Raw genomic sequence first — 23,802 nt, 5'->3', positions numbered from 1 at the left:
AGCTGACTGAAGCCTTGCTGTTTTTGTCTCACCACTGCTGTTGGAATAAAAGAGAACCTACAAGGCAGATGAACATAAGGCTGGCAATCCACATTAGAGAGGGACCAGCGTTCTAAGATACATTTGGGGAACGTAGGCTGAGTGAGATGTTGCTTAGGTTGCTGTGGTCATCCCAGTGTTATCTTCTAGAAGAAATTACAAGATTAGAATAACTCTCCTGTGACTTGGATAGTCAAGGGTCAGATGACAAGCAAAGCCCATCATTTCACACAGTTTTAGAAGTTAACACACAGAGGCCTAATACAAATATTTTATTTAAAGTAAAAAGTGTGCACAAATAAAGGGAATGATTACACAACATTCAAGACCATATTCCATGTGAAACAGGAAAATAGTAGTAACAATATTAACTAGCAGAGTACCCATAAGAATCCAACTCACATACAAAAAGGAGGTAATTCCACATATATACATCATGCTCCTGATGCAGACACTTTCTCCAAAAGACAAAGCCTACGGCACTGGACTGTTTACACTCAATGTCCCTTCTGAATATTTGACCATTGCTATATACTTAACAATAAAAAAATAACTGTTAATATCATGGCACTTTGAAGAAAATTAAGGTTCAAAAATGGATTTACAGTCATTTAAGATGTCTGTCACTTAGCAACATTCTTAATGGTTACACATGTACATAGAAAAAGTACATCCTCTGTGACATCTGTAAAAAAAAATTAATTTCTGCTTTAAGCACAGAAGACAGTGTTTTACTCCATTACTCTGCTGTGATGAATAGCAGAAATGCCCTTCTTTACGTAAAACCATCTTAATACCCCATATGAAATTAAGCCACTGTAGAGACAAGGCTTTTCTTGTTTGCTTTAAATAACTTCCAAGTTTAATATCTAACATTAAGTCCTGATGTCTAAAACTAGGCATGCAGGTGCAGAAGTCAGAGGCTAAACAATCACAATTTCAAACCTGCATGTAAGCAGTTCACTTGATATGAACTAAATGTGCTGAAGTTATTAGCTGCTCTTTAGAAGTAAGTTTACTGCAATATTTTGCATTTGAAAATATACAACTTGAATTTAAGGAAACCTGATGTTTAAGTGTGGAGGATCAATGCTTTCCTGAAACTGAGGCCCCTCCAATCACTTCCCAGTTTTGAAAAACTGAGCCTGATACTTAAAGTTTCCCATTCACACTGCAAAGAAAAATATCAACTAAATACTATGTACCATGACAGTACTGTGCATTTGTGCAATCTCTCCTTGAAGCTAACATGCAAGTGAAAAAAAAAAACGTACACTGCAAGATTTGTGCCATGGATTTACAGTGTGGCCATACAAGTATTTTCAAGGAGATGCAATGAGCAAGCAGGTTTCTTAGAAGTTTTAGGTAAGGTTTGCTAACTTGTGCTTACAGATACTTAGATCTGCTTACAGTAACACTCAGCTTTCCTTACAGCTCTTACTCATATAACACAGACTCTTTTCTTCAGTGTCTCTTAATCCCTTTTCCCCAAAATAATAAAAAAGTGGTACATTTGGCATTTCTTCAGCCCAAGACATCCAAAACTATTCCTTAAGCATTAAAAATAAGAATCATCTGTGCTGTATATTACACTGTTCACTAACCTGAAATGTAAGAATCACACCTGCCAGAAGTCCTAGTTTGAATGGTACTTTCAACTGATTCCAATTGTTTTCCTATTAACTTTGAGTCTATTACCAACATTCAAGGTTTGATTGTGGTCATAAACCGCCATCTGCAAGTGGAGAAGTGAAGGGAATTATTACAGACAGCACCTTTCCCCCTCTACCCCCCCAGTGTGTTTTTTCCACTGGCAAAGTGGAATGAATTTCCAAAAGCGTGGCAGTAAGATTAAAAAAAGGAAACAATGCCCTTATCTAGGCAGTGGCTGTAACATGTGCAGCTCCGATATGGTGCGGACAGGAAGTATAAAAGCAAGAAGTAATAGCATGATGTTCTATGTCAATATTAGCTGCCCATTACCACTAACCTACATGCTACAGATTTTAACTTTTCAAAAGTATTAAGTGAATTCCATTTATTTAAACTGACACTTTACAGCATGGACAACCCTCACTGAAAGGGACAGGCTCAGAAAGGCACTCTGCGTTTCAGCGTGCTATTCCTAGCATGTAATTTTTGAGCAAAGTCTATTGATTCTAATAATCATCTCCTTTAGAACAGGATCAATATATCCTGTGAAAGCAGCCATTCTTGACCTACTCAGTTTAAAAACCTGCTCTCCTTATTGTCTTTTCAACTTGAAGGGCAGTAACACAGCTCTAAGTTCAGAAGAACAGGAAATCAGATATTCAGAGAGGAGAGATTTAGGATGACGGAAGTCATAAGGTCTTACTTCTCTTGCTGGAAAAATGGAAGTCCTTTAATGATATTTTACTACATCCCCTAATGCACCTTGTGTTCTTAAAACAATAAGAAAATTTTCCTTTATCAGAACACTGTATTGGCAGATTATCCTTTTGTGCAGTCTGGAGCCCCAGAAACCAACTGTGATCTTAAAGTTCAAGTTTGGCAAGACTGTTGGAAAGTTGAACATTTAAAATGTGGCAGCTGAAGGTTCAGCATAACAACTGTCCTGGACGAAAATTAATACAAAAAGAAAAATTAGTGAGTAATTCACACTACATGGCAAGGGTAAAATGTTCGGTTACTCATTTTATGCAAGTGCATCCAAATGAAGAGATGTTTATCCATGCAGAAACAGAGTAACAATTGGCACAGTCCAGAAGTGGAGAATTCAGACACATTCCTCAGCTGACATCAGAAGAGGATTTATATATTCAAAGCCTTCAAATTCTGACTGGTCAATCTTCTTCACAATGTCACTGTTAAGATTAGAAAACAGGCATTAGTTCAGCAAAACTAAAAAGGTAACAGCATTAAGTGAGTTGGTCTTAAAATTTAGACCTATACAGAAGATTGCAATTGAGAAAAACCTACTTTTTGTCCCTCTCTGTTTTCCTCACAAAGCAATCTACAATGCTTGCCATTTTGAAACTTCTAAACCAGTAATTTTCGTAAAAAGCTGAATAGAATGTGATAGATACTGCATCTGCATCAACAACTTATCTAAATTTAGTTTGTACATTTTGCATTTGAATAGATGAAGAAGGAAGTTGGATCTCAGACCTAACTAAGGTACGTACCTAACATTTTATTTTCACTGTTTGTGTTTCTGTATTACATGAACGATATACAAAACCCTAGAAAAAGTCCTAAAATGCGAAAAAGTGGCTCTGTCAAACTAGAAAGGTCCTTCCTTTCTCATCCCAAATCGGGGCCCCTCAGGAGTAAGGAACCACAAATCCACTGCCAAATCAAATGCATTATCATGCATTTTATCAAGAGTTTATCAGCCAGCATAATCTCACTTGGCTAACTAATAACTTAAAATGCCCAAAAAGCCAAAGCATCGGGTCTTGTTCAGAACACCCAAGATGAATTCAACTTAAACCAAATATTCTAGAAGTATCATGGCTTAAAGTACTGCAAAAATAAACCATTTGACAAAACAGGTCTTTTCCTTCATGTGTTCACTTCTTGCAGAAGATACCACTGAAACTTGTAAAATAGCACTTTACCTTTCCTTGAACTAAGATTCTTTATAGCAACTTTCCCACTGCTAATTGGTTTTTACATCTTGCCAGAGTACAAGACTTAATCCAGCCATGCTAAGTCTATCATGAAGACATATAATAGAATTTTTTCCAAACTAACACAAAATTATATTTACTGCTTTATGTATATTCTACGTGCTACAAGTAGAGCTGTTAAATGAAGTTTTACAACTTCTTCACTGGCTTATCAGAACTTTTTAAATTCTACAGTACTTACTCATCATCTGGAGTGAGTTGTACAGGTTCATTGGTGAATTGGGAATCAAAGTTATCCAGACCAAATTCTCCAGATATATTTGGTTTAAATGGAGGCACCACTTGTTTTTGCTCCATCTAAGAATAAATGCAGTTAGTGACACCAAGAATGAATTACAACGTGTGGAATTATTTTTAAACAAGGCTGGAAGTCACTGTTAATTTTCTTTTGTATACTTTGTACAATCATTCTATTAGTCTACTATACTTACTGTGTGCAAAATGGTTAATAAAAGATTCTGTGTTATCATTGTGATACATTTTAAGTTAAGAGCTTAAGGTTTTTGAGCTTAAGTTCGTCTCTGATCTCAAAACAAGTTGTTAAGCCATCACTGCATATGAAGAAAATAAGTCAATTCACATACCAGATCCCAGTCAACATTGCGAAAGAATGGATGTCCCTGGATATCTGCAAATCCTGTTTGAGGATGGCAGCCTAAACGTTCCTTTGGATCCTGTGCAAGGAAGAAAATATTTCTAAATGAGTGCCATGGCCTACACATGAATAACACGCAAATGCTACAAACTCCATGAGAAAGAAAATACCAGAGTTAGAAGGGACATTGAAGAACTGAGCTAGCGTTTTTTATTTTGGAAACTCTTTCAATTTACTGTCTGAAATAGATATGAATATATAGAAGCCATTAATTGAAATTTATATGAACAATCATGCTATCTCTCTCCATTTTTACTCAGACCTGTTTAAACGTAGTGTATCTTTCAGAGCAAACTTGGTTAGATTACAAGTGAATGTGTTCCTTCCCTGCTCCTCCCTGAGCAGACTGCACCAGGCAATCACACTGGAGGAGTAATTGCAGGTTATTGATAAATACAGTGGACAGAAGGTCATTTTAACAAAACAGTGCCACCTCCACGTATGTGTATCACATGCTATCGAGGAATTGAAACTGAAGCACTGTTCTTGAAAATATTACTTTCTTAGAATAATATAACGAAATCTATTTTCTCCCATGCCTCTTTCTCCCCAGCATGTTACACTCACTAATAAAGGCTAGGACTAGTCCACTACCACATATGCACCTTTTGACTGTCGGCAAGTGTATACAGCTGCTGCAGTTCCCTTGACAAAGTCATCAGAAGTTGTCAGAGTGATTTGCTGCTTCTCTTTAGGAAACAAGATAAACCTGGTAAGTTTGTCCAGTTCCCTAAATTAATCACTTGGAATATTCCTATTCCTTTCAATTTGAAATTTACTCACAATCCCAGCCAGAGAATATAGATTACAACACAAGTATCTAGAACAGGTCTACCAGCTCCACTGAAAGTCTGCGTTAGGTTCACACCTTTTCTACCCATTTTTTTTTTCTACCCAGATGAAGTATGTGTGCCTATGTATGATGCCTACACATCAATTAGTCAACTGATTAAAAAACAAAACAAAATCAGCTGCTCTTACAAAGTCTCAAATAATCCCATTTAGCTCTTACCTTATTAAGGAAGCTCTTTAGAACACCTGCTGCTTTAACAGAAAGGGATCGGGGAATTCGGATCTGTTTTTCCAAAATTACTGCAATAAAACAAGGTTCTTATAAGCCTTCACATCTTTAAAGTTTGATTATAGTTAAGTAGAAACAAAGCCCTAGAAGAGTAGAAACACTACTCAGGGTACTTACCTTGGAAGAGATAGTCTTCTGTGTTCTGATCAGGATTGTCAGAACTCCCAACAATATCAAATGGTGACCGGCCCGCCATCATTTCAAACATAAGCACACCAAGTGCCCACCAGTCTACACTGAAGCCTAGAAGTCAGAGGAGAAAATGCCACTTAAAGCATTTTGGAGCAAAAATGCCAATGCTGTGGGGACTAAAGACAAGCATGTTTTGAGAAAAAATAATGATTTAAAAAAATTTAAGTACTGCCAGTTTTCTGATTATCCAACTAAACAGGCAGTGATTGTTGTCGTGGTTTAAATCAAGTCCATACACAGCTCATTCATTCACTCCCCCCCTTCGCTCCCCCAACTCCCGGAGAGTTAGGAAGGAGAATCCAAAGAATGTAGCCCCCACGGATTGAGATAAGAACGGTTTAATAGCTAAGGCACAACACAAATCACTACTGCCATTACTACTACAAATAATGATGATAAAGCCAATAACAAGTGAAGAGAATATAACACCTCACCAGCCACTGACCCATAACTCACTCCACCCTGCCCGACTAAGCATCGACCGTTACCTCCTCCATCCCCCCAGAGCTCCAGCCCTCCCGGGTCTCTCCCGGTTACATCCTGGGTATGATGTGCTATGGTATGGAATACCTCTTTGGCTAGCCTGGGTCAGGTGTCCTGTCTCTCCTTCCTCCCAGCCTCCCCTCCTCCCTGGCAGAGCATGAGCTGAGAAAAGGCCTTGAACAAACCGAACACCCGAGCAGTAACTCAAAACATGCTTGCTATCAGCAATCATTCTCAGCCCGAAAGTCAAAACACAGCACTGCACCAGCTACCAAGAAGGAGAAAAATGACTGCTACTGCTCAAACCAGGACAATTGTACATGATGTTACTTGGTTCATTATGTGCTCTATAGGAGGGGATGCTGTACAAAGAAAAGGAAATGCAGAAAGTTCAAAAGTTGATATTAGGACCTTATCAAAGGTTTAGATAATATTTAAGCTAGGCATTACTAACAGTGCATTATCCAAGGCAGGGGACAAGGGGGAAGTATGTGATTCTTAATGGTAGCAAGACAGTCACCTATGAAGCTAAGCACAACTACTCTGCTATTCACTGCTAAAGAAGAATTCCAGTAGCTAGGCTGGGGCTGATACAGTCTGGGTGGCCTAGAAAGTCTGTGATAAGGAAGATGTGAAGCCAGTCTGGAAGAGACATCCCACAGGAATAAAATGGTACATTTTAAACAAATTCTTTCTGTTGTCTTGAGGTTTTTGTTTGTTTTCTTTGGGTTTTGTTTTGTTGTTTGGTTGCTGGGATTTTTTAAATGGAACAAGATGTTAACAGGTTTTACAATTAAAGAGATGTTCTCTGCCTTTCCTTTGAAGGGTTCACTTACTTTTTCAGACAGGATGCTTAATTAAGAATGATCCCGTTTCTAACTGAGATTTAGACTTTCTACTGTTGAACAACTTGAGTCAGTTGTAAGAGACAAGGTAAAAGTTACATGGTCGCAGTGAAAAATTCAGCTTACCGTAATCCTCTCCCCGGAGAATTTCAGGTGCAATATAGTTTGGAGTCCCACAGAATGTGCTGGTTGTGTCACCAGGCCTCAGGCCCTCCTTTAAGAAGGAGGGAAAGAAAATACTTTACAGTTAGCCAAGGATCACACATTCCTCTGCTAAGAACCTGATTTGGAATTAACTATCCAGAATAAACTGCTTTTGTTTATTCAAAATTAAACATTTTTTAATTTATTTATACATATTTTATGTTTATTTATGTATTATAGTTTTACTAAAAAAGTAAATATTCATCTAAAGTTGCAGGAGGATGGCACATACCTATTGATGACAACATCTTTTAAGCTTTTCAGTAGTAAGCCCCACCACCTCTCCAATGATAGGCAAACGGGAATAACTAAGGCAGGGTGGAACAGCTTACATGACTGAGGTGTTGCAGTGGACAGATACAAGGTTTACAAAGAAGAGCATGGGATGCAGAATGGGGAGGAAGTTACCCAAAGAAGTTCTGCAGTCTTCATCCTTGGAAGTTTTCACAGACAAACTGAAAAAAGCCCTTAATAACCTAGCCTGATAGGACAGCTTACCCTGCTTTGTGCAGGAGGGTGGATTAGACATCCCAAGGCCTTTTCCAATCTGTACTACTTTATGCTTTTCATTTCCTTAGCCAAGTTATAGCATTTAAAATAGTTCTAACAGGTCAGCATAATGGCAATTCATGGCAAAGTCAAACCTGTGCTCCAGTGTCTTTGTAGTTTTGAGAGAAAAGGGGAAGTGTCATATATCCTCAATGGGAGCAAGCGTGACTGATACATTTCAACATCTTGCTCCTCTTGAAATCAAGCTATCTTGCTCCATCCCTGGCAGTGTTCCAGGCCAGGTTGTACAGGGCCTTGAGAAACCTGGTTTAGGGTGAGGTGTCCCTGCCCACAGCAGGGGGGTTGGAACTGGATGACCTTAAGGTCCTTTCCAACCCAAACTATTCTATGATTCTATTTCAGCCTGCCCCTCTCGGTCAAGTCAATAAAGCACCTTTATAAAAATCATAAACATATGTAGTATCTGTATTTAGGCTATATACTTATTTCACTTCTATAAATGGAAGAAAGAAAAATGCCAATCTGCAGTGTGTATAAATTAATATCTTGAAATTTTACATTTTTAAGTGTCTGCATCTTTTAATTTATGACAATTTCTTAACTGTTGATATTATTGGTTAGCAATGAACTGGAGCTTACCTTGCACATGCCATAATCTGTGAGTTTAATATGCCCTTCAGAATCTAGTAGCACATTATCCAGTTTTAAATCTCTATAGATTATCCCTCGTTCATGTAAATAGTTCAAGGCTAGACTGATTTCAGCAGAATAAAACCTAGTGTAGAAAGGAGATATTGATTACTCAAATAATCAAAACCCAAACCACAATAGTCTTTGTAGTGTGATACTTCTCTAAATATAATCACATGTATTGTTATTTTTCATCAGATAAGTGGATAAATTGCTTATAATTATACAAATGCTTCCATCCACAGTCACTTCAAAAATTATTTTTAATTAATATTAGTGTCTACTGCAATCATTCCTTTCATCTCACCATCTGAGATGAAGCATATGCACCAAAAACAGCATTTGCCAGGACAGCTGGTAGTGGTTGTTTTAAGAGAAACACATTTGCTGTCACATCATTAGAAATTAAAAAAAACAAAAACAAAAAAAAAAACCAAAACCAAAACAGCAACCACAACCACAAAAGCATTTTTCTAGAGAAAAAAAAAAAATCAGAATCAGACTGAAGTCATGTAGGGTAACGCTAAGACAAGCAATACTGAAGAGGTTCCTATTTCAGTTCCTCCTTGAAACAAAAATATCATAGGTTGCAACATTAAAATGAGGATGCAGTTTCCTACTTCCTAAATCCTTAACATCTGGGGAGGATTTGCTAGCTCATCATCATAATCTCGGCACTACCACACTGTGCCAGAAATTGAACTGTTTTGCTGTAAAAAAATCTGAAATTAGACATACCTGGCATGCTCCTCTGGCAGCTTTCTCTGTCTCTGCATATGAAACATTAGATCTCCTCCATTCACATACTCTATAACGAAGAATAACCTGAAACACAGGGGGTTGATATAGGCTGAAAGAGGTTTGAGATGTTACAGGTCTGTTACTGAACAATGTCAGTTCAGCTCCTCCCACCTCTCTGCTAACATGGCCAGTTTCAGCGTTTGGCCTCCCTTTGAAGAAATTGTCCAGTTTAAAAGTCAAATATATGGAGTTTCTCTAGATAATTCCTTTATTGCGAAAGAAAAGTAAGTAGACCTTCTTGCATTCCTCATCCATTAAAGCTACTCCTTGCCATTATGACATATGTAACGATATAAATAGATTCACATAAGTTTCTGTGCACAAACCAGAACATTTTTTTCCAATTTTCCATCATTATCCCTTTAATCTTCTTTGTTCAGAGTTAATACTATTGGTATATTACAAACACTTCTTCTCATTTCCCTCCTCTAGCTTGTCACCTTTTCAAACAGCAAGAATACTGTTTAAATATGTAACTATATTTTATATATACTGAAAGTCATTACTGTATAGAATAATAATTAATCTACTGCAATCTCTTCTACATATAAACACATAGAATAACAATTTTCATCTCTATTACTCTGTTTTCCTTTTAAAAATTCAGATACTGTTTTCTGAGTCTTGCTCAGAACCTCACCATCACACAGTCTATCCCAGTATTTTTTGTACTTCCGACTTCTCTCCCTAAACTTTTTTTTCCATCCATTCCAGGCTCTGTCTTCTACCTTACATTCTTAAGCCTTTTTTTTTTGTATGCTAGCTGCACCTCTCTTCCTGTCCAGAATCCTTCCCATCACACCTACTGGTAACTTTGCATTCTGTTGCATCTTTGCAATCTGAAAAGCTTAGATGATGAACATGGCCATTTGCTCATAAAATGCTACGGTACATTGTCTTTCACTACCTACCTAACACTTAATGATTCAAATAGGCCTTTGAGGTGCCTAACAGTATGAAATATTTTTCAAATAAGATTATCTTCTTATTATCTTACGACTTTTACCTGCTTTCTGTCTGGAAGCAAGAGTGTAGTCCAACAAGAAAGGGATGATTTGAAGCCTGTTCAAAGACGTGTTTCTCTGTCTGAACCCAATCAATATCCTATTTATTTAAGAAAAGTGACATTCAGAAAAGAACTGTTGCCATTCTTAGGTTAAGTATGTATTAATGACAATTAGCAGAAAGATATTCAAGTGTTTTGCTGTCCTCATTTTACTTAAAAGAAATTAAATATATAGTTTTCCAATGTGAAGTAATACAATGCAGAATACGGGGGGGGCTGTGGGTCTTGTCTTAAGCATTCTGTACTTTTAGCCTCACTGTGTGACTACACTTGTGAATGAAAACACACTCATCTATAAAAGATAAACTGGTGCAGACAGATGCAAAGTAGCATTAAAAAAAAAAAGGGCAAAACAATGGTAGACAAAAGTAAATACAAAAGCTCTTGGACAGCAAACCACAGACACTCAACTCTTTTCAGGGAAGCCTAAAGAAACACAAGGGAAATCTTTGGTAACAGCTTGTGTTCAGCAGCGTTATACTGCAATTTCTGACAAATTTCCACTAATCTCCCAACTTGAGGGAAATACTGAAGCTCTTTGGAAGAGTTGCCTGATTTATTGTAAAAGGCTTGCCTACCTCATCATCATTGACAAGCTCTTTCTTCACCACTTTCATTGCATAAATGCGTTCAGTTTTCTTCAATCGAACAAGCAGTACTTTAGCATAACTGCCTCTTCCTATAACTCGGAGCAAATCAAAATCCTGAAGACCCAGACTGGAGGAAGCTTTACCACTTTCTCTAATGCTCATTGCCTATTGGTAAAGAAAGATACTTTAAAATGAGTAAGCAAGTTCTCCAATTTTAACAACTGCAAAAGTCAGCATTTCCAACAAGAACAGCAAAATTAATATAAGCATGTAATTCAATTAACACTTGTTATTCTTAAAACTGCTTTGTCTTGGAGAGGAATGTGAGGGGAATGAAAGGAGGCAGAGGAGACTTGGCATGCAGAAAACAGATGAGATTGAAGGATTTTGGAATACTTCCTAAATAAAGCACATCTCAACTCATGGTTCAAAATAAAACAGCTTGTAAGCTGTTCATTTGTGACATATTAAATTAGGAAAATATTGAAATTGACAGACACAGGCTTTAAGGTCTCTGAATACACATTGCGTAGTTAAGATACTTTACCTCTTTTTCTTCACCAACATGGTCCAAGCTTTCATGACTTGAGGGATTATATGGAATAACTAAAGGTGCAAAAAAACCTGTTAGACCAATGTGACACAACAGTATTTTCTTTTGCCTTGAAATTTCCACACAAAAGCTCAGAGATATACACAGTTTAAACACTTCTATTACAAGTATTCAAAAATGCTGGGTTTGGGGTTGTTTTTTTTTTTTAAGTGCAGGAGAGTAAACCATCATAATCACTCTTTCCGAATACTGCATTAGCAATCAGTTATGGCTAATATAAAATCCTGTAATTATAATTGGAGATCTCTTCAAGCTCCACACACAGAGAATCTTGTGCAGAACAGTGGTCTGTTTTTTAAACTGACCATCATCTATATCCAAATTCAAACATTAGGCCTATCACTCTTATTTCTACAACAATGAACTTGTTTGGCTACAAATCCAGTGGACACACTGCTAGTTCTGCTAAGGGGTTTTGTCTGTTTGATTTAAAGTACATGGCTTACTGATGGTAACATTTTGACAGCCTAAATTCCTCCTTTTTAGCCATGTTTCTTAAGCTGGTAGGACATGGAGAACAGGAATTTTTGTATTTATACCCCCCTTATCATTAAGAAGAGGGATACAAGTCTTAGTTTTCTTGTTCTATGAAAAAAGTAAAGAATGTTTTTAAAAGTAATTTTAAAGTTATTTTGTTTCATTTTGAAACCCAAAGTTCATGTTTCAGAAACTTACAGTAATTTAAAGAAGGAAAACTATTCATCTTACCTGATTCTACGTTATCTGGATGCACTGATGACGGATCCATAGGCATTATTGGCTCCTGCAAATACAGACAGGATTTTTGTATTAGACTGTCCAAGTATAAGAGACATTATTTTAGAGACAATAAATGATCCCCAAAGAATATAATCTGAGCTACGTTTAAACTTGTTTAATCAATATACATACTCTATATATGCTCTAATTCATATTCAATAAAAGAAACCACTGCAGGACTTATTTTACCAATTTTCTGGAACTTACGACATGCTTCCAGAAGCTGGTGAAGTGACAACTTAGGACAACAGAGAAAAGAAGTATAGCAGATGAGAAATGAGACAGAAAAGCTCAAGTACTTCAGCAGTACACGTATTAGTCAAATGAGTTCACAAAACGTAGACTTGTAGTTGTTTGCTTTAAATATTAAGCCAGGAGCAATAATCATCTAAAATTTTCTGGGGACTTAAGAACTAAAGGTGATTGGATTTCTTGGGAGAAAAGACAAAACCTCTGCACTTCATCTTCCTTTTCTGTAAAATGAGAAATAATCTAATAATTTAACAGATATTTAGAGTATTTCACCTGTACTTCACTTCAAAGATGTAAAACAATGCATGTGTATATATAGAATGTGTGATGTGACAGAGCAGCAAAGAATGAGATAGACATCACTTCTAAGCTTATATTAGACGCTAGAAAAATACAAGATGTGAAAATTAGATTCCTGTCTTGCCACTAAACTGCCTTTTGCTATGTGAATCCCACACTTACTTGCGAAGTGTTGCTGTAACCACAAAGAATGATGTTTCATCTACTGTGATTATTTGCAGACTGTAGTTCAAAAACCATTAACATAACATGGAGTTTGGTTGGTTGATTGGTGGTTGTTATTTTCAGGACAACTCTTGTTTTACTTACCGGTTGTAGTGTATGTCGGCCACATTCAGTACTGACAAGTTTGTGACACTTCTTGTGAACAAGTAGTTTGCAATTGATGCATTTATATCCTTGGCGACCCAGGCCCCATATTCGATCAGTGCAGATGGCACAATGAGCTCTCTAGAAGGACAAATCAACAAAACCAATTAAAGAGCAAAATTAAACAATGAAAACTAATCAGCCAGATTATCATCAACAAAACCCATGGGACAAGAGATCAAAGAGATCCCTGCTAACTTGCCACTATACCAAGAGTGTCTATCTGAAAACCTTGAGAACATGCAGATACAATACACAGGAGTTCAAAACCTACAACTGAACAATAAGCAGCAACTGCCATTCAGAAAGCCTGCATCTACATGGAAAGGTGCAGGCATGGCCAGCCTCTTCTGCTGCACACAGCCCCAGGGAGGCATGAGCCAATCAACTCCAAGTCAGAACACTGCAGCTGAATCAGTAGGCTGCTGTGACTGAGCTAATTTGCTATTCATCTCCTCATCTGTGTAGATGAGTTCTTAAATTTGTACAGAGTAAGGTAGGAGAGCAAAAGTTTCAACACATTAAACCACCAGATAATAGGACATGGGAAGATTGCTGAAGGACATTCACAGAACAACTCAAAGATCCATGAACACAGGGTGCCTATGAAAGCAAAAGTAGAAAGTGATTAAGCTATGGTGCCTTGACAGCCTTTGACCAGGAAGAGCTTGAAAAAAAAGATGGGGGGGGGGGGGGGGGGAAGGGCTTAGAAGTTAGATATGAAGGATGCGCAAGATAAAATTTAGTGGAGGCAACCTCAAGCATTAAGCACACAATACACTAAGCTCAGAAAAGAAGGAAAGATTATTGAAGTTGTCAAGGAACCTGGCTTATTCCAGTATTTTGGGTTTGCTTTTTCTTGTTCATTCTTCTAAACATAACAGAAAGCCTTCTTGGCCCTCAGCTAATTGTATTTGACCATTGCTTCTTGAAAATACTACGGTTTTTTATTTTCAGTTGACTACATGCCATCACAAGCAGGCTCTTTGGACAAACATCGCAGTTTTCTAGTTTAAACATCATGAAAGAAAAGTCTGTGCAATGTAAGCAAGCTCAGATGTTTTTAAGCCCAGAACTGAAAGAACTAAAAATGTATTTTCAGCTCACAGCCATCTGATGCCAGTGTTCAAGTCTGACCTCTGCAAAGACTTTAAGGGAACATAGGAGCTTTTGTATAATCAATATCATGTTTTCATAGTACATGTAAAGTGAATTGCAACCACTTCATTTTTCTATTATAATCATTACTAATTATCACAAACTTAAGTTTCCTGAAACTACAGGGTTACCAAAAGTGTAGCTACTACAGACAAACAAGAATGAGAATAAAAACACCTTAGAATTTTTCAAGGAAGTGACATTGTAATTACAAAAGTAAGACATCCCTGGATCGTGGTTTCAAGTACCCAACAAGAATCTCACCCTGTTAAATCGTTTGGCTTGGAAAGTGTGACCATTTGCACAATAGAGCTTTCGCCACCGGCGGGCACCTCGGCGATAAATGGATTCTAAGAGGAAAAACACAATTATATCCATAAAAATAAAAACACAGAACTACAACATCTTCCCGTGGAGGTTTCTGTGTAGAATGATTTGCAGAGTACATTTTCACTCCTGTACCTCACAGAAACACAGAGTAATGTTTCAAGTATCTTTTTTATTTTTTAAGTTTTGGAGCAAATCTAAAGCAGAATATCCCTATCAACTCTAAATTTATCCTGCTTTTCCAAAGTTAAAAGTAATAGTGACTGAAGAGAAGTGAAACTGCCTAAACAATACAAACACCTGTGTGCAAAGTATGCACCTATCTTAGCTAAACTTGAGGAGCTGAGGGGAGGAGGAAAGAATGTGCATTTCAGCAGCATGTCCTTATTGACAAGATTGGTTGCACAGATCCTCCAGTGGTTTAGATCCACAGCTGCCACTGTTTGGTTTTGATTTTTACTCTTTATTAGTAGAGACATATCAGGAACCAAAACTGAAAACTACAATATGCAAAACTACACTGAGCTGTAAGTCTATTTCTAATTCATCCTGCAACCTCGCTTTTTCAGAAAAGCAGCATCACCCATACTGCTGAAGTTAACTTTTAAGCATGCACATTCACATTTGTCACACATGGATGTCAAGCTGACAGATGTTTGTGTGTGCGTAGCATACGCATGCTCTTTTACAAACCTTTAAGACAGAGGGAAAAATCACCTATATCAGTTAACATAACTTGAGAGGTTTCCAGAGAATACTCCTGGTAATACCTAGACATCAATTTAAAATTAATTAAGTGATCTCTAAATGGCGAAACAACAAGTCATTACCATTGGTAATGTTCACACTAATCAGCCAGCAATCTGGTAACTACCAAAGACAGAAGTAAGATAAAAAATTGTCACAGTAGAAGAGGCAAAAGCAAGGAAAGCAGAGTGACATGGATAGTTAACAGGAATGTGAAATGCTTATTAACAATGATTCAGAAGTGATAAACAACATTTAAGTTTAGCAAGACTTCTATTCCTTTTAAATATTTAATTTGTTGATATTTGATTATTACTAATCCTAAGTGTAGGATAAAAAAAAAAATCACAGAATATCAGTATTTCTAAAAAATGAAACCTGAATTCTTGATTTTTCCTATTTTTTAACTAAAAAGCCTACTTACTATCTTCTCCAGGACAAGGCATGCCAGGCCGTTCTGGTACACAAGGGAATACTGTAAGACAGACATTAGCATCTGATTAATTTTTATTCTGAGAGTAAATAAATCTAGGTTAAATACAACACTTCTGAAAGCCATTCAACCATTTAGGAATTCGGCACATACTACATTTTAACAAAACCTTGTGCAAAAGCAAGTGAGCTGAAAAGCTACCACAAAACCCAGTTGGCTGGACAACGCAGTGACATACATGAGAAATACGACCAAGAAGCAGAATAAACCAAGTTCTTTCCTAAGGAAATTAAGTGGAGAAAAGTAACAATTTTGGTTTCTCATGTGACTAATCATCACAGTCAGTATCTGGAAATCTTGACTATAAACTTACTATATTACAGTGTCCGAACAGCTACATATGATCTTGTCTACATTAGCCTTTTTTTTTTTCATTTCAGTTTATTTAGCTTCAGCAGTATAACTGGCCAGAGTGCACCCTTGTGCTATTTTAATAAGAAGCTTATCAAACACAAAAATAAATGGAAAAACGGCAGATCAAAAAGCATGCTGATGTAATATATATGGAAAGAGTGAAAATATATATAGCAAAAGATTACATTCTTCTTCGACTTTTTAAAAGTCTGTGGGTAGCTGAAAAGCTGTCCCTTCCTTCCAAATGAGCTGTGAACTAGATTTTTTGCATCCTTTTAGAGAAGGACCATGTTAAGGCACCCTAGTGTAATGCCCCCACTAACGTGTGCTTTACAGTGATCCTCTACTTTTCTGTTATTATCTCTGTTAAACAAAAATCTATCTTCTACTTGTAAAAAGATAAAAACAAAATTTACTGCAGAAGCTACCAAAATAGGTGTATAACCTTGAAAAATAAAAACTGAGCTATTACACATAAAACAGGGGCACAGTATTACTAGATTCAAAACTGTTTCATTTTAGAAAAATCAAACTTTTGACTAATCTGGCATCACAAATTGAGCTCATCAACTTTTTTTGCTAATATAGGTGCTGCTCTAAAGCACTTACGAACAACAAAGCATAGGACACTGTCCTGTATCTCTTCCACTATTCGTTGCCAGCATGCATACAAAGACACTTGGGATGAATGAATGAAAGAGACAGGGTCTGTCTTTCATTAATAAACTAACAGGAAGTATTTTTTCTTCCCTTAATTTAATAAAGGACAATGACAAAGTGCTGACAGCAAAAGAGCACAGCGCGCGCTCTTCAGCATCCTCTTTGACAGAATGTCATAACAGGCTTTCATCGAGGAAGCTGTCCAAAAGATGGAGATAAGTCAAGGTAAAAATTCCACTTATTCACGGTAGAAACAAGAGAAGCAATATATTAAATGTCACCATACCATGAATTAGAAGCTCAGAATCCTTGTTTAGTTCATATAACCGAAAGGCCTCTTCTAACTCCAGCTGAGAAGAAACTGTACATGGATCTCCTGTAAAAAGGAGAGAAAACAATACAAAACCCAATCCAATTAGTTCTGTACCACTCAACACTTCTCTCACAGCTGGATCCAGGACAATTAACATAGGAAAACAGAACAATATTCTCAAGTATAGTAGCATTTACTTGCAATGCTGTTCAGAAAGAACACCTGAAAATACAGTCATATTGAATGATTTCAGGAAAATAAAAATATGAGATATTCCCAAGAAGCAAGCATATCATAATCACAGAACACCATTGGTTTGATCTGCTAGAAGCATGGTTACACAGTGTTTCAGTACAGGAGATGCAGGTTATCTTCTTGCACCTGAAATCCTTCTAAGATTCCATTGTATTTTGTGGATTTTTAATTAGAACTGAGTCAACTTCTGTTTTCACAGCTGCTTCAACATTGCCAAAACTTTAACCAGGAGGTGCAGCAGCAGTCTGGCTTCCAGTCTTTCCTCAAACCTCAATCAAGACATTTGTCAAATCATGTAACTTAAATGAAAACACTATTTTTCTGATTTTTAACTACTTTCACCCTCACAGGACTATCTGAAGGAAAAACCCCTAAAGAAAGGGCATTAAGGCAAGGGAAAAAGCATTGAATCTGAGTCATCACAGCCCCAAAGAAAGAAAATACTTCTGGCTACCAGTTCAACTTTCCCTCCTCCATCCACCTACACAAGATGATGTCTGTGTGATTTCTCTTTGCCTGCTCATACTCCAGCATGTCAGCAGAACAAGCTTCTTTCTAGCCAAAAATTCGTATGACAAGACTACTTTCACATAGCATTTCCAGTTTTTAGCAGAAATACTACTTTCCACACCCTTAAGTGGTAAATTGGTTGTGGGAAACTGAATTGGAGGGAAGCAGAACAATTTCCATCTCAGCTGAACTAGATCCAATGTGAAAGTTTTACCACTTTGAGTCTCTAGACAAAATCATGGTTTGGCAGTTAACTAAAAACAGTCTATTAACTATTCTCTTTGTTTTGTACTACAAGATACCAACATTAATACAGGTGTTGTTAAGGCTTCAGTGGAACCACCCCCTTAGCAGGCAGGAAGAACATTTAAACTCATCCTACAGGAAGTTTAAGTTAATTTTTGTCTCTAATGTATACATTCTTTTCTATTGCTAAAATATTAGCAATAATTTTAAACTGCCCATTCGCAACATTCTGTCTTTATTCTTTTTTGCGTGTCATAATCCTCAGAATGAATCTCTGAAGGTAAATGTAGTCATTTTTCACCATACCACTTCCCCCCTATAATTTAGCCTATCTGGACATCAAACTGCCTACTCACTGCACAAACTTATACAGCATAGAGCACAGGGGAGGAGAAGGAACAATTGTATCTATATCTACCCAGGCTGTCTACGAGAATCAACAAACCAGTTTTTCTTCATTTGTTTCTGACACCTGTGCAAACAGCTTCGTGTTTCTCTCTGGCAGAAGAAAAGGAGGCTCTCAAGAACACACAACATATTCGAAACTAGAAGCAGAAGGTGTATAGACATACGCTTTCAACAAGTGAAGAATAGTAGTACAAATTTTGCAGCCAAAGACAGCTGGGATAAGTGTCATAGGAAAACATTTACCTTCCAGTTACACAGCTAGAAACAACAGACTGAACACAAACATAAAGCTAGCGTTCATCCTACAGGCCATTTCAGAAGACAGGCAAGACAAACTGACTGCATACAGGTAAAGTAGAAATTTGTCTAAAATTAAATCAAGTTTGCTCTACTTTCCAGTTGCATCTGAGCATTTTTTGAAGTGATTCCACTCAAATTAGGTCTGCCTTGTTTATCACTCCCTCTATGAAATAAAAGTAGTTATTCATGATGCTCTGCATCTTGCAAAGGCTAAAAAGACATTTAGCATATGACAAATAAAAACCCAGGTGACATGGCAAATCTGGTTACATCACACCTCTGATCAAGGAGTTTAGTCAGGAATTAGCGAAGAGATGGCCTAGACCATGTTTCTTGCCTTGTTCTATGCAAAGCACAGGTAGTAGCATAACAGGTACACAGTATACGTATTTCTTTGTGCTATGACTAAAGAGTAAACTTCAGCCTTAGCAAAGAGGATGTGCCACAGGAACTCTCCAAGAAAGACGATTATGGGTTTCTAGAAAGAATACCAACTGAAAACACTGAAGAAAATCTGGGAGAGAGGAAGAGAGGAGGCAGGGGTCTTGGCAAGAAGCCATGCATTGCAGATGCAAGAGTGACTCATAATAAAGTTGGGGAGATTTTTTTTAAACGCACTCCTTGTCACCAAGATTAACTTTTTCTCCACTGACATTAAACTGGAAGTCAATGACTAAGTTAAACAAGGATTGTTTGTGAAAACTGAATCCTATGACTACATTGTTTTCATATATTCACAAACTGCAATGTTCCTTTTGAAAAAAACAAAACAAACCTCTCTAATTAAAGAGCAGAAACTGAGAGAGAACAAACTGCTGCTTCAAGTAAATTACTGACTCCACACAAAATTTTCTATAAATGTTTTATTAAAGCAAGATCTGTGCTTCTTACTAGGACTGATACTGCAGACTCTTCAGTGAGATGTCTATCTTCCTCCTGGAGATCAACCAAAGCAGCCAGCTTATTTACTATTTACTTATTACTGTGAAGTAAATGTTCAATCCAAATAGCACCGCTACACAGTTCAGTCATAAACACAGTTTATTTTACCTTACTGCATCTGCCTGGTATAAACAACTTTGGAACAGCAAGAGGAATAAAGAAGGAAAAAAAAAAGAAGGCAGAAAGAAAGAAGGAAAACCTGCTGAGGTTCCCAAGAGTACATGATCTTCAACACACCTGCCCATAGAGCACTTCCAAAAAATCAGCACTGGTCCGTGTTTAGCTTTAAGCTCTGACTAAACCGGCAGTCACTCAATTTTGAATAGGAAAGCCCTGAGAAGGGGAGGAAACAGTTCTATAAGTACCATTTATGCTGATCACTGCACACAAATACTAATCACTGCCAACAAATCACTGCACATTATGGCCTTTTATGTATTGCATCAAGTCCTTAGCATGCTAAAATAATTCAACAGCTATTTCGTAATTTAGATGTCTCTTCCATATAGTTCAAAACTGCATATAGAATACACCAATTCCACAAAGAAAACAGGAACTACAAATAACCTTTTCAAAAAATTACTAGTGTATGCACACAGCTCAGCTGGACTACATCTCTTAAGAGGAAGGGAGAACAGACTCTCAGCTCTTTTTTCATCTGAGGTAAACTCTTACATGGATAACTTTAATGCTAGAGATGACAAAAGTTCTCAGCCAAGACTGTTACTGCGCTTTGATGAAAAGTTACTATGTTATCATTTGGACAAGTAATTCCTCTTTTAATATTTTGAAAGAATTTTATTTATAGCTATGTGTTAATAGACTTCAAGTTGCTAAAGTAACAGCTCATACAAACACTCAAAATATAATGGTTTTGCTTACACATACAGTTCGGCTATATATTAAATTGTGTCAGTATTTTAAATAAATACTGTAATTTGCATAATTTAAGGTTAGTTTAGATCTTTTTCAGAGATTTAAGACTTAAGGGAAACCACAGTCATCTTTAGTAGTATAATTCTTTCATAAGAAATCGTAACACTGAATTCACATTTTGATAGTCACTGAGGTTTTATTCTATTAAAACAGCATGATACACACTAAGCAGTTTGAAGCCACAACCTTTTCATTAAGATATATTTACAGAGGCATTGGATAACCATTCTTTTTGGAGTCAGTTATACTATTTCTAAAAATACACTTATGACATACATTTCGTAAGTTTATCTTACAAAGATAGAGGGAAAGGAAAAGATGAAAGAGAGAGGTAGGCTAAATGGCTGAACAACATATTGATCAGCATTGATTTACCTTCTTCATCAATCCATTTCATGGTGAAAAGCTGCTCATTGTCAAACGAGCACATGTCTCGAACTTCACTGCATAGTCCCTCAAATGATATGGAAGGTTCAAAATAGGTTATCATTATATCCCTGAGAAAGAGAAAAACAAATCAGTGAATTTTTGTAATATGTAGCACTTGATCATCACCTCTAACACTTTTCATGTACCACTAATATAAAACCTATCCCTGCTGTAGCCCCTAGAGAAATATTAGTCAAGCACATAAGTTCCCTTCCTACAGCAGTCAGGCTCCAGGTTGTTTTTATTACCAATTATTTGACATTGATTCCTCCAGGTATCTACTTAAGAAAAGTAAGATTTAAATGTCCAAACAGTTGAAGTGAGTTGAAGCAGATATTAACCACACACATAAATGAGATACATTACATACCAGTGGAAACTGAAGAATGAAATGCTACAAAAATTGTGAAGGACCTTATTAGCATGTAATAGCTGGGTTTGTGCTTTAACAGTTACTTTGTTATTAGCAAAATGTTGTTAGGAATGTACATGTGTTCAGCTACATTTTGATTATGTAGATGTTATGAAAAAATTAATGAAAACCATTAAACAGGTTTCCTAGCGGACTGGGGGAATGTTCCAAGTACTGAAATTGCCTTTAAAAAAGGAACCCACAACGCTTCACTGCAGTGATGGGGAAGAGTTAAAATCTACTACTTTACTGTTATGCAGAATAGGTATTTCTGTTATAATTAAGATTAAAAGCTAAGTTAACCAGGTGTTTAAAATGTGTTAACATATAATGCTGACCCATTGTCTTGGTATTTGCTGGGCCTTGAGGGGGAAACAGGTGACTCAGGGTTGCAGTTCTTCAAGAAAAGGATTTCAGAGATACAGTCCAGAGGAAGGCAGAAGGCTGTTTACCACACTACTCTTCAAACATCTTTTATAAGCCAAATATGTGAGCTATGAGACTAATCTCTCCATAAAAAGCTCAGCTAGTTGGGTTTTGTTTCAGTTGGAGCCAGCCACCAGCAGTATTTGGTAAGAGGTGAGAGGGGAAATATTGAAAAAACTGGCAAAGCTTCTAGCTGGTCAAAATTTACATCAACATTCCTGCCAGGCTGAAATACACATATACAGCAGGTTAAACACCTTTAAATCATCCTGTGTGCTGGGTGGACTGGTGTCAAGGTGGTGACTTAACATGACATGCTGTGGTCACTGAACCTGAACCACTTTCAGGAGTGGCAGGGAACACGCATGATAAACATACCTGCCTGAGGCTCTTTTAAGCTCAGCAGCATAATTAAAATAAACTAGCAATTTCTAAGCACTCAAGAACAGCAAACCTACTTCTGGATTTAAGAGCACAGAGTCAGTGTAGTTACAGGAAAGCCTCCAGTAAGGAAGGCAATGAAATGACCCCTCTTCAATAACCTAAATAAAGCAGTCAAAAAGCTGCTACGGTATTTGGTTAAGGAATCGCTCCTCCTCTTTTCACACAAGAAAAAAAAGGCAAAACAAACCAGTATTTGGATCCCAGTATTTAGACACAGTACAGCACTTCAGGGCAAACTGGGCTTTGTTTGAAACACCTGACTGTGACTATCCCACAAGGCAAACCGTGTTGTCCAGTAAAGGTTTCCCTTCACATGCTCTATCAAAATGCACCAACTGCAAACCCAGTGCCAACATTTGTCTCTATGAACAGAGGTGGATTTAACAGTGTGTTACTGTTACCGACACACAGGCATCAACCAAAGACAAACCCACGAGGCCCTATTAGGAGGCAAAGTCTTAACCTGTATTTCCTGTTTTTCAGGGAAGGAAATGAGGCACTGCTTACTTAGTAGCTTCACTGATTTTGTGCTAAAGTTTACTATCCCTTCATTTATTTATATTTTAGTGCAGATATATTCACTTTGGAATATTTGCCTAAACAAAAGTTAAGTTCTGAAGGGCACTGAGAAGTCAGAGTTAAGTATTTCAATTACTGCAGTTCATTTTGTGGTTGAACTAGTATATAATGAAACAGGGTATGTTAAAGTAAGTGGTGACTACATGACTTATTGTCAGACAAGCAAAGAGAGTTATGTGACAGAGAATAATCTCAAGAGACTGTCATCACTGATTTCTAGCAAAAATGAAGATTAAAAAGTATATATATATTAGCAAAGACTATTCATCAGGTTTTCAAACTTGATGATTCAAGTTCATTTAAAATAGATTTATTTGTACTTCAGTGAAGAAAAAGTCACAGCATACCACAGTGAGCAGCCCCGTATCTGTATCTATAAGGAGAAACTGAAAAACCCTTTTCCTATTTGTTGCTACTTTTAAGTAGCAAAATAGTTGCCCTTCGAATAAAAGGAAAGTTCAATTATTTCAGAATTTAAGCAAGTTCCCTAAATTATTACCCTAATCCTCAGACGGGACATGTATTAAATTACAGGACACAGGACAGTTATTAAACCCATATGGAAGATGTTACCAGCTCTGTTACACCAAACACTAATCAGGCTTTCGGGGATCTCCAGCTAATACCAATATGAATATGAACAAGGTTCCATAAGCAACGTGTAGCACACTTTTCCCAGAGATGTGAAGCCAGCTTTACATAACACAGAAACTGAAAGATTACAGGTTTTCCTATGAGCT

General features: G+C 37.0%; 1 protein-coding gene across 1 annotated transcript in view; it reads right to left on the bottom strand.

The window, feature by feature from the left end:
- Window positions 1-296: 296 nt before the first annotated feature.
- The window catches only part of PRKCI (protein kinase C iota), a 28,946-nt gene continuing 5,440 nt past the window's right edge, over window positions 297-23,802 (bottom strand). Inside the window, exons 2-18 of the mRNA XM_005146881.4 lie at window positions 21,148-21,269; window positions 17,149-17,238; window positions 15,780-15,830; window positions 14,546-14,631; window positions 13,064-13,204; window positions 12,152-12,206; window positions 11,378-11,436; window positions 10,819-10,995; window positions 10,181-10,278; window positions 9,112-9,198; window positions 8,323-8,458; window positions 7,096-7,183; window positions 5,567-5,692; window positions 5,381-5,460; window positions 4,298-4,387; window positions 3,895-4,010; window positions 297-2,885 (exon numbers count right to left, since the gene is read on the bottom strand). Of these exons, the coding sequence (XP_005146938.1) occupies window positions 2,798-2,885; window positions 3,895-4,010; window positions 4,298-4,387; window positions 5,381-5,460; window positions 5,567-5,692; window positions 7,096-7,183; window positions 8,323-8,458; window positions 9,112-9,198; window positions 10,181-10,278; window positions 10,819-10,995; window positions 11,378-11,436; window positions 12,152-12,206; window positions 13,064-13,204; window positions 14,546-14,631; window positions 15,780-15,830; window positions 17,149-17,238; window positions 21,148-21,269 (1,690 nt within the window). The 3' untranslated portion in view covers window positions 297-2,797. The remainder of the gene's footprint in view (window positions 2,886-3,894; window positions 4,011-4,297; window positions 4,388-5,380; window positions 5,461-5,566; window positions 5,693-7,095; window positions 7,184-8,322; window positions 8,459-9,111; window positions 9,199-10,180; window positions 10,279-10,818; window positions 10,996-11,377; window positions 11,437-12,151; window positions 12,207-13,063; window positions 13,205-14,545; window positions 14,632-15,779; window positions 15,831-17,148; window positions 17,239-21,147; window positions 21,270-23,802) is intronic.

The sequence above is a fragment of the Melopsittacus undulatus genome, chromosome 6, assembly GCF_012275295.1.
Source record: "Melopsittacus undulatus isolate bMelUnd1 chromosome 6, bMelUnd1.mat.Z, whole genome shotgun sequence".
NCBI lineage: Eukaryota > Metazoa > Chordata > Aves > Psittaciformes > Psittaculidae > Melopsittacus > Melopsittacus undulatus.
Note: the sequence above shows the minus strand (reverse complement) of the source record. Positions and strands in the feature narration are given on the sequence as shown.